We start from the raw sequence: 12,095 nt of genomic DNA on the forward strand, positions 1-12,095 counted from the left end.
AAACTCCAGGATTTTACAATGACTGTAACGTACACATAATACACTAATTCTTTATCTGTTACCAAGCGTGTGCCTTCACAAATTATGTTTTGACAGTAATGCCGCAAAGTCAAATTGCGACACTTTCACAAGTCATACAAACCTTGCAGCCTAACTCAAGTATATAAAGAGAAATGCCTTGGGGCTTTTTAGCAGAAAATATATGTACAAGGTTTTACATAAAAATAGAAATGGACTCAAGCATAAATAAAAACCACCTCAATTTGGTTACCTACAGATAGGGCCCTCTGTTAACGCTGAGTCTTGATCCTACACAAACCAGGTTTTAGATAGTACAGAGCCCTGCTGGAAGAGAGCTGGTAATTATACAGGACCAGACATCTACCTTACAGACCCAGTTTCTTCAGCAGGATTTAAATATTGAACATTAACAGACTGCTAAAAAACTAAAATACAGTATCGAGCTTCAACAAACCCATTTATGCCTATTAGAACTGAAACAAATGGCACCTCTGGGGATCAGTCCACCTCTTATAAGATTTTCCCAACATACGTTTTCATACACAGGCTAGGTGGCTAGACTGGAATGATGGATTATATATGCTAAAATCAAAATGGTCTTAGAATGACACATTAGACATTCAAAGAGAAAAAGAGGAACACTGTTTACTCCAAGAAATGAAGCATTTACAAATCAGAATTTACCACCTTCTCTCAAATTTTCTTTGTACTAAATTCCCACTAGGTAATTAAAGAGGATTTGTCATAAAATACAGAAAGATCAGCAAGGTAAAATCACCTTAAATATAAAAGAATTGCACCTAAACTGGTATGAATTAGTCAAGATATTGCTGAGCAGCTATTACACCCTACCCTCGTACCTTCCAAAACAGGCTAAAAATTAATCACCCCTCTGTACCAACTCATACAGCATTTCACATACTCTTGCATCAGCATTCTCCAGCCATTCATTATTTAGGTTATGAACATTACCACTTTTCTCTTGATTAACTGTTTTGAAACAATTCTATAATCATATCTCCTATTAAATAGTCATATAATTTTGTCACTTAGCCTTTATGCAATCAGTACCATGCTATTAAGTTATAATTAGAAATAATGATAAGATTATGTTTGTAAGCAAAAATAAATACATAGAAAGTTGCATTCATCTGTAGTTTTGAAAATTAGCTTGGTTTTTCTAAAAGCCATACTCAATTTGACTGATAATTACATTTCAACCAGAGAGCAAAAAGTCCTGGTTTTACTTTTTTTAGTAGAAGGTCACACTGCCAACATGCAATAAGCTCGATATTAAAAAAAAAAAAAAGTGTGATTATTATTGTTATACATTTTACAGAGTTCTGGACATTAAAAAAAATGCATTATTCTGAATCAATGGTTAGAAGGTTTATCACTTATGCATGTACTTGACTTATCCCTGTTCTGCAATAGACATAATTTTATACCTCATAAAAGCAATTTATGTTTCCAAAGGGAATAATCTGGATAATATAAAATGTGGAGTGCTACATTGCAGGAAGCATATTTTCATTCAGCAATTGTATTTCGAGATGGAGCTGCACAGTTTGATCATCATATCATGTCAGAAAACATCATTCACTAGTAAGTCTATCTAACTTCCAGTGCCACAAATTAATATACATCGTTAATTTATTTGTACATGTACTTAATTTACTGCCATATATTATCCATAGAAGGTGTTTATATTATGTATACAATAAACTAATCTCAAAAATATGGACACTGTGCTAAAGCAAGCTTGTTAACTGTTGAAATATTCAATTGTTCATGCCTTCAGAACAGTCGCATTAAGCATTAAACTTAATGAATACAAAATAAAACAACATGGAAAGCATCTACAAAGCATAGACTTTTTTTAAATGCAAACCCAAACTTAAAATTTATATAACAAAAACATTGTACAAAAGACTGTCTTAATGAAAGGAAGCACTGTAGGAATAATTAATTTAATATTTTATGAACCTATTCTGCATGGAGTTTGCAGAAAAATATCAATCACATAAACTGTTTCATTATTTATTAGATAAATAATACAGTAAGCCATTAAGTAGCACAATAAAATTAAGCAAGAATCTGATAATGTTGAATTAACAAACAATTTGTTACTACAAATATTCATACTGGTTTAGCCACTGATCTATCTTTAAAGACATACGTATCTACAGAAGATGCTTTGTTATCAAAAAACGTGAGTTGAGAAACTGCGTAAATTTGAGAGAGCTTCACTATGCTCTAGGACCACTAGAGAGAGCTCTTCCGTTCCTTTAAAGGTTCTTGTAAAGGTAAGAAAAGTGTCCAGCTGTGCTGCTTATCTGTTTATCTGTTTTCCAACACTAACATTTGCATCACAAGGATCCAATTACATCAGTTCATAGCAAACTGGCAAATCTAGTACTTTCTAAGGTAAACAGTGTCACATACCATCAGAAGGTGCTTCGTCCTCTTTATCATATCGGTCAGATGCTATTGAGGCGCTATCAGGAGGTGAAGAAAGAGAGCTCTCAGACTCTTCCTCATCTTCCAGCTCTGTAAAAGTCAACACACATTGCTAGTTAAATAGTCTATCACACAAACACACAGAATAAAACTATTTCTGATAGTAAGGAGGATATTAATTCCTATCTGGAACTGAAAAAATCCTATTTCTCACGGACACCGTCAGGCTCCCTTCTGACCTGATGCACGAATGCTGCTGGAGCAGTTTCCCTAAACACAGTCATATAATGAACCTGCTCCCAGCATTGCACAGCTGGCAGTTTCTCACAAGGGAGGAAAGAAACACCACAGCAAAGAGGTGGGAAAGAGAAAATACTGGCAGAAGGAAAAAAGGAGAGCACCAGGCTCCGAAGTTCTGCCTGTCCTAGTGCAGGATGGAGCTGCAGCAACTTCCCTCCCAGGAAAAGCCAAACTACTGTTGGCAGCAGTGACCTCTGCCCTCTTTTACTTTTCTTAGTAATTAGGCACGGCTTTGCATAACTGTGTGTGTATTCCTCCCATGAAACTAGAAGTGGAATTGCCGTCTGGCACACCTGGTATGAACCTGTGGCTTAATGCAGCATTCTGTCAATATTCCTTGCCCAACTGAGAGTCCCGCTAAAATAGATACAAAATCTACATTATCAGTTAATCTGATGCACTCTGATCAGTGTCATGCATAAGCACAAAGGTCTGGGAAAGATATAGTGAGATCAATATTAGTTGAGGCTTTCACCTAATTAGGCAAAATTTAACTTCTTCTTCCTGAAACTCATTATATTTTCTCAGATATGTTTAACACATCTAGGCAAAGAAGAGGGGGGAAATAAAAAATTACATTGCTCCTAAAAAAAAATAAATAAAATCTTGGTGAAGGAGAAAAAACTAAATATGACAAAAATCATCAGACCAGAATCATAAAGTTGATGCCGCAGTAGATTAAATGGTCCTCAAATTTCTTGAAAATCATGTAACACTAAATTGTCCAAGCATTGCCTTTTGGTATATACAAACACAAAAAGACATTCAAATATCCTTCTCTATTTACGTGTTCCCTTTTGGAGTGCTGGATCGGAAAACTAATTTCTAAGAATCCAAAATAAACCTATGTATAGAGAAAATATTCTTCTTCACAGACACAGAAACTGGATATCACTAGGACTGCCTAATGATGGTTGATTTTTACCCTCTCCCATTTAATAATGGAAATACATAGAAAATTCAGCAACTATGTCCAGAAAGTACCATAGCTGGTTGTAAAGAACAGCAAGTTTTCCATGGAGTTAAAACAAGAAAACCTGAAAGTTGCTTTGCTGGAGTTCTTTTAAATCCAAAGCTTGTCAAACACTAGCTAGGCTTTGCCTTCATTAATTTAGTATGCTTTTATTGGGAAGCTTCCTCCAAGCTCCCATGCCATCTAACAACTGTTGTGAATCTGAACCCGACTCCAACCTATTTTTGACATAGTCTTCTCCCAGTAGCACGCCAGTCATCGTGTTAATCTGATCAAAATATTTGCACTTCATCACACCTGTCAAACCAATCAAAAGTAAATTATTTCTCTCCAGAATTCACCTCTTCCTCCAAACAGAAAAACATAGAGCAGATAGCACATGAACAGAAAATATTATGCCTTATTTATAACCAGCATGATCATCTTTCACACTTAGGTTCCAGAGACCAGTTGCCTGTCTCTCTTTGCCTATATATATCTTCATTAGATGATACACTCCATATAAAAGAGCAAACATGATATTCACAACCTATACGATGGCAAAATTGTTCCACTGTTTTCCTACCCTAAAATTTTACTAGTACTAGAACGCATAGAATATATGTGTATATGTAAGCCCTGCTGTCAATCAAAAGTGTCCTCTTACCTGCTATGCATAAACATGTTATCATTTAACCTTCATGGAAGTGCCAGCATAAATTTAAAATATTAGGCTGTATTTCTAGAAGAAAACAATTCCACAAACACCACGCTCCAGCACATACAATTCATGGGCCGAATGGCAAACCTTAGTATATCTGAATGAGTAAGACTTGTGGATGACAAGTAGGTGAGTACATATGTAGAAAGAACACCTCCAGAGGATTCTGTCCCACTCAGCAACACATAAGCTCTTATGTAAGTTTGCATAGCTGCACTGTCACCTTGCTCTTCCACTAAGCCACCATATTCATTTTCCAATTAAACTTAGGATTTCAGCTTCAGTAAACCTGTGTGCTTTACTTTCATATAAAAGCCAGATGACCTAGAAACAAGGGATTTCTTAACACATACACATATATATTTAGGGCTTACCATATACCTATCGCAGATTGTGCTGGTTTGGCTTGGATAGAGTTAATTTTTTTCACAGTAGCTGGTATCAGGCTGTGTTTTGGATTTGTGCTAAAAACAGTGTTGATGAAACAGGCATGTTTTAGTTACTGCTGAGCAGTGCTTACAGAGTCAAGACCTTTTCTTCTCACACCACCACACCACTGAGTGGGCTGGGGTGCACGAGAAGTTGTGACGGGACACAGCTAGGACAGCTGACCCCAACTGATCAAGAAGATACTCCACACCATATGATGCCAAGCTCAGCATATAAAGCTGGGGGAAAAAGAAGGAGTAGGGGACACTTAGACTGATGATTATCTTTCTAAGTCACTGTTACTTGTGATGAAGTCCTGCTCTCCCAGAAATGGCTGAACACCTGCCTAAGCAGCAGTAGATGAATTAATTCCTTGTTATGTCTTTATTGCGTGTACAGCTTTTGCTTTACCTATTCTGCCAACTTCTTATCAACCCATGAGTTTTCTCAATTTCAGCCTTCTGATTATCTCCTCTCTCCCAACAGGGACAAATGAGTGAGGGACTATGTGGGCTTTAGTTGCCAACTGCCATGAAAATCATGACACAGTTATATACTGTATTTGAAACAACAAAAAATCATGGCAACACTAAAGGTAGATTCATAATAAAACAAGTTTCTGTTTTATGCCTAGAATATCCAAATTCAAAATGCTCTCAAAACAAATCAACCAAAAAAAGAAAAGTGTTGAGAGTATTATGAAGAAATTACACACTTAGTGCTTTACATCAGTCAAAGCATTCTCCAGATGTTAAATTCTAAAGAAGGCTTGAAAACTTCCATGAAAAAAGTCCTCACTGAGAAAGACACTCAGAACAAATATATATATCCTATGTCACACAATACTACATTTAGGTACCCATACTTTACTTTACATGAAAAATGTGGAAAATAGGTGACAGACTCTCGATAGAGGTACAAGCAACCTCCACTTATGCAGGACTAGATTAAACAAAAAAGTCCTCCTTTTATTTTAGACTAAAGAAAAATAGTAGCAAATAAATAATAGTTTTCATCAATTTATATTATACACTGAAAAACACAATTCTTAAATAATCTAATTTGTACAGAAGAACTGCAGACATTTCAATAAGAAAGCTGACTCATTGTGCTCTGGAGTTTTAATAGGCAACATTTCACTATGTGTTTATATACTGGTATAAAAGAAGGACTACTTTCTGGTATCAACTTTGGGGGTTTTTGTCTCCTAGTATTGTCAGGGTTAAAAGATATCTTAGGACTGTATGCTGTTAATATATAAAGATATTGCTCCTGACAGCTCACAAAGAGGCTTCCTACATTCCCACTCAGAGCAATCTCTGCCCTTTCTCTTTACATGTTCCTCCATCAATGTGTTGCATTTAAGTTTATACTCCAGCTATGGTGTAAGAGCAGTCAGAATTGCATTTGAAACACCGTGTGTTACTCCTTGAACAGTCAGAGGAGTCAGTGTTGAGCAGCACAAACCACTACTCTCTTCAGGTGCCAAGTGTCTAAAAATACACGCAAAAAGCATCAATAAATTAAAGAAAAGCATTCAACTTGCACTTATGTAATAGAAAACCGAACTACAAAGCAACAATGGGCATCAGGTAAATGTATTCAATACAATTTGCAGGCATAATTGAAAGCATTGCTGCCTAATCAAACATCTAAAAGCAAAGCCTGCTCAAACAAAATGTCTATAGACTCATTAGTTGGCAGCCATTCCATTACAATCACACATAATGTCAGTAGTGCCTTGAACCCATGCCAATGACAACAGCATAAATTTTGCATCTCATTTCTATGGTCATAAAATTAATGACCAGTTTAAAAATACTTCTTTACAGAAGTTATTGCCTAAAGAAATGACATGAATGTGTCCCTGTTATGCAGCCACAAGTATAATTATGGAGTTGATGCTCATTAATATAGTTTCTTGTTTCCCCAGAATAACATGATTTATCTGGAAGCTGGGGAAAAAATAGATTAATTAAAGGTAGGTATTTTACAGTCACAATAACAAAAATATGTACATGAACTGACCCTATTCTCCAGTTTCTGCAACTTAAACTAATCTCCTACATGTTTGATAGCAGAATCAATATTTTATGATGTCTGTAAAGAAAAGAAAACCCCATACAATGTCATTCCTTATTAAATGCTACCTTTTCCATTACAGTTTATTTATTGATTCAGGAAATAATGCATACCAAAGGGTAAGTTTACCACATTAGGAATGGAGCATAAACCATACTCTCTTCATTGTAACAAGTGGTGTACTTCAGTTCCTACCCCTTGTTCTGAATACTTCAAACACATTTAGTTGGTACAAGCCCAATCTAATGAATAGGACCATATCACATTGTAAGAATCCAGCTTTAAAAAAATCCAGACTTTATTGCCCCAAGAATTCATTTTCTTCTGCAACACTGAGATTATAATAATGAATTCCTAAGCGTTAAATATATTGCTTCCACCACTTACTCTAAAAAAAAGCAAGCAAGATGTTTCAGCCCATACCTCTGAAAGAGGCTTGCTAGCTCGCATCCTCAGTAAACACTTTCAATTTATTTCTAAAAATGTCTAGACAGAATGATGCATTAAAACTGCTCAAGTATAAGAGAAATAAAACAACTCAGGAAAACAAAAAGACATGTAGGTCAAACCACCCTGCTTCTTGCCATTTCAGAAGGTCCCAAGTCACAGCAGTTTGAAATCTGTTCCTCCTGTCCAATCTCCTCTGCAGTACGAACCCATGAAACAAAGGACTGGATGAAGCCATCAAGGAGACCAAGCAAGGTTCTCACTACACAGTTTTTCATAAGAACAAGTAGACAAAGCTGCTTTCAAGCTGGCAGGGGTATACTTTAGCCCCCTTGATAGGGGCATCCTGTATTTTTAAGATGCTGCTGACCCAATCCACCAGTCACCCAGCAAAACTGGATTCTTCTAACAATCAATTTTTCAATGCATGCTTTGCCATGTAGTCTGTGCCAACACACTCATTCCTGAAGGGCCTTCTAGGGTCCCCTATTAACATGATGATTTTTAATGGCTTGGTTTTTAAAGGTCAAGTAGAAACTCTTTAGCAGCTACTTCTTAATACTGAAACAACATTAAGTTTGCAAGCAAATATGCTTCAAGCAAGAAAACCAACAGCAACTTTTGCTTGCTGAGTTGCCTCTCGTTCTTATGATGCATATCAGGACAAAACCATTTTGTGCTGCACTGGTGGATGTATCTCATGTTACTTGAAATTGCACTTGGCACGGACACTTCACAGATAACAGCTGTGTGTAGCTGAAAGGGACAACATAGTGACTTGCCTATAATGAAACCTCCCAGACTTTTGGGATAGAGTGGTACTTGGCACACTTATAACGCATTTGATGGTCTCTCCAGAAATACATCATGATGATCCTCAAAGAACTGGGTAACAACCAAGTCATATTTTTCCCATTTATGGTTAAATACTAACGATGTATTTATGGTCTTGAGTAAAAAGTTCAAAACATAGAACTTGCGTGCACATGCGACTCTGGCGACCACAAGATACTGACTCCCTTTCTCAAGTCCAAAAAGACTTCTACTTGCTGCCATTTCTTGAAAAAGATTGTACAGATGGGGAAAAAATAAAAAGGAAATATGACCTCTGTACAAAAACAGAAGAGAAAAAAATACAAAATATAAATCCTTTGCATATAGTGCTACTCTAACAGCTTGACTATCTCCAGGAAGCAAAGGGCTCCAGACACATTCTGCTCTGCCAAGAGCCAGAAGCATCTGAGTCATCGAAAGGTTTCCTACAGGTGCTCCCAATAATTATATAGTGAATAACACCAATGCTCTAGAGACACAGATTTACCTTCTATTATGTTATAGTGAAATAAAAAAAAAAAGTGGACCATCATTGGTTTTTATCAGAATGAAAAATGTTAGTTAGAAAATGTATTGTCATACTTTTCTGCATAATTTAGTGCTGCAGATCAGATATGAGGTGCAATGAGTGCTTTAGGGGGAACTGGTTCTGCTAATTCCCACAGTATGACTCGATTTGGTTAGTACTTTTGGTGTCTCACTTTCAACATTGAGCCAAAATATTTTGTGAAAAGTGATTAAAAATATATATTTTACTAAAATAAATGCATAGAACAGATGGCAAGTGAACTTCAAACACAAATACAGTTTCTAGAGCTTAGGGTGCTTCTGCCAACTTTAGTGCTATATTTAGCATAAACTGAAAACAAGGTTCTTTTAACTAAACATTTTGGCAGTCACAGTATTGATTCAATTAATCTCAAAACAGAGAAATGCCAAAAACTGTATTAAGTCAAAATCTTTGACAAAGTTCAGACTTTTATACCCTTAGTGGAATATTAGTCTTATAAAAAATTAATCCAATTTGTATGCAAATTACCTTTGTTTTCAAGTTTCTTCTTGAAACTTTGTAAGATCTAGAACAAGTTGCTGAGTGTGACTACAGTTTTTCAGTTTTGCTTAAAGTGCTTATATAAACAGTCAAATATTTCATATTAAAAGGAAAAAAGGTAGCAGTGTCTAAGAGAAAGTAATTTCTACAGGGTTCTTCAATTTAAGAATAAAAAAGATACAATAAATGCCTAAAAACTTTAAAAAATAAAATTTGAAAGATCAGTGGATTGGATATAAATGCAATTGTACATTTTTGGTCATAAAATACATTTTCAACTTTATCCATAAATTAACACAACTGTAAAAACATTCAATCAGGTAACACATCACACATGAGAATTAAATATTTTCCCATACAATTAATTTTGTGCCTTTCACTTGCATGTGTATCCACTTCTCCTAAAAAGCTTCATTTTTTTCAGTCTATAGAGACACAAAAGATGCTTTTGTCAGTGTATTTACTGAACTGACAGACAACATCAGAAGGCTTCTTTCAAGGAGGATTCAACAAAGCCCTCAAATTCATCAATCGGGCCGCAAAGAAATATGTATGCTTTCTGAGAGAGATGCACAGGGGTGATTGTAGTTTTAAAGAGCGTGGTTCTATTTGCACACATGCTCTTCATTTTTTTATTATTATTATTCTTTCAAACCTCCTTGCTTTATCTTTATGGATAGGAAGGATTCTGTATGCTATTGGAGAAAGCCCATAAAACAAGAGTTTACAAATAATTTAGTCAAACCAGCTAGTCACTACGTGCAAAGTCAGAGGAATTTCAAAAACACTCAGTGATGAAACAGAGTGGCGTGGAAAGTATGCCCACAACACATCCTTGTGGAACAACTCACAAGCTGAAGGAGCTGCTGTTTGAGAGAGCAGAGTCAAGTATCATTATGTCCTACAGGAAATACATGAATTTTGAAAGTGTTAGTCCACTTTTTTCAGTCTCCAAAAATACTTCTGGATGCCTCCGAAGGGATGACAGGTCACAACTCACAAGATTCTTGAAAACAGCTGAAGAAGTACAACTACTAGACCATGATAACATAACATCTTTCAGCTAGAACAGAGATTATTTTATTTACATTCTAAAAATGGAGTGACTGCTACCACAAAACCAAGAACAGTAAATATGGAGCTTAAATACACACAGTAGTTTTTATTCTTCCTGGCTTGTTTCAGTGTAGTTTCCAAATTTCTGCTCCCACCACTCCTTTCTTCCAGAAAGACATTATCCTTTTTTTACCTTATATGTTTTTTATCATATATGTTTTTCTTCTTTCTCTGGAGGGGGTGGAACTGACCATCACTGCCTTCTGAGTTTTCAATACTTTCCAAATTTTCCATTTTTCAAATGTCTAGGTGTGCACAGAGGTATGAAAATGGGCACAACAGCTGACCTCCCTCAGCTGCTGCCAGAGCTTTGTTACACTAGGAGCTGGCCAAGAATCTCACTGCTTATCTCCATGTGAGTCCTTTGTTCTACACCTACAAAAGTCATGCCTAATTTGTACAACCCTAAAGTTAAAATGACACAACCAAATAAAGTTCAGCACACACTTCTTGAACTCTGGACATTATACCCACAACTCATACCACCAAATAACATTCCCTCAAATAATTTTCAAGCAAGTGCAGGTTCCTATTTCTCCTATTTTTTTTTATATTTCTGCATGCAGCAAATGCTCATTAATTTAGAGAAATGTATCCCTGCTTGCAGAAAACAATGGTATAACTTCCATTTTATTGAAAAATACTGAAAACTAAGGTGTTAGTGTTCACAAGCCTCAGCATTAAGTTCTATGACCTGAACCAGAGATACATCCTGGTAATTTTTTAAAAGGCAATATATCATTCTTAAGAATCAAATGTACTCTAATAAAAAGAGTAAGACTGAATATAATTTTCACAGAATCACAGCAAGTTATGCAGTAACAATTACAGACTATACAAATCAAATCATCCATTTTGCTAGAGATAATGAAATCTCATTTTTGTTAATAATTTGAATTCTGAATCAAATTACCGATGAAGAAAGTAAATAGACCAGAATTTTCTTGACCTTCAAATTACACAAAGCAGTAAATGCAAACTCTGCTTTTTGTAGGCAACTCTCATACTTATTACAGAGTCAGAGCCTTAGGAAGTTATTAAATCTTCAAAAACATGCTCTCCCAAAGATAGGTTTGCAATGAAACAACCACCTCACCTAATTTCATGTTAGTAATTTTCTTAATAAAATAACATTTTACTTTCCCACACTCAGTTCTGCTGGACTGTGAGAAGAAGAGAAAAACTACATTTTGTCCTCTGTAGCAGTGCTGAGGTGAAATATAAAAATACAGCAAATTATTGTAACACAATTTTTAAACAATCACATAGTTGGAGTGTACAGAATCTTGGCAATCTTGAATCTTTGGGAAGTTTCAAGTTGCGCTGTCCCTTTCAGTTGAACTGTTATGGCTGCATAACTTGATTTAAACAGGCATAAGAAATGTATGAACTTGTTGTGCCTTGTTACAACATTACTTGCCTAATATGACTTACATATTTTCACTTTCTCAGGAGGCATGCTGCAGCCTACACATTTGAACCTCCTTGTCCAGAAACAGACAGTTCTTCAACCACTGCAAAAAGTGAAGCTTTGCATGGGCTTTTTTGACCTCGCACTGTGACCCTCATACCAGCATCCACAGGCTATAGGTCATGACCTCAAGAATTAGCATCATGGAAATAAGAGCCCTTCCAGGTTTAGTTACAGAACAGAACACTGTAGCAACAAACCCCTCAGTCTT

The 12,095-nt window shown here is 35.9% G+C and overlaps 1 protein-coding gene across 2 annotated transcripts in view; it reads right to left on the bottom strand.

Annotated features, from left to right (window-relative positions):
- SKAP2 (src kinase associated phosphoprotein 2) overlaps positions 1-12,095 on the bottom strand; it is a 121,547-nt gene that overhangs the window by 96,201 nt on the left and 13,251 nt on the right. For both annotated transcript variants that reach the window (XM_033073303.2, XM_033073312.1), the window contains exon 4: positions 2,467-2,571. In XM_033073303.2, the coding sequence (XP_032929194.1) occupies positions 2,467-2,571 (105 nt within the window). The remainder of the gene's footprint in view (positions 1-2,466; positions 2,572-12,095) is intronic.

The sequence above is a fragment of the Catharus ustulatus genome, chromosome 1, assembly GCF_009819885.2.
Source record: "Catharus ustulatus isolate bCatUst1 chromosome 1, bCatUst1.pri.v2, whole genome shotgun sequence".
NCBI lineage: Eukaryota > Metazoa > Chordata > Aves > Passeriformes > Turdidae > Catharus > Catharus ustulatus.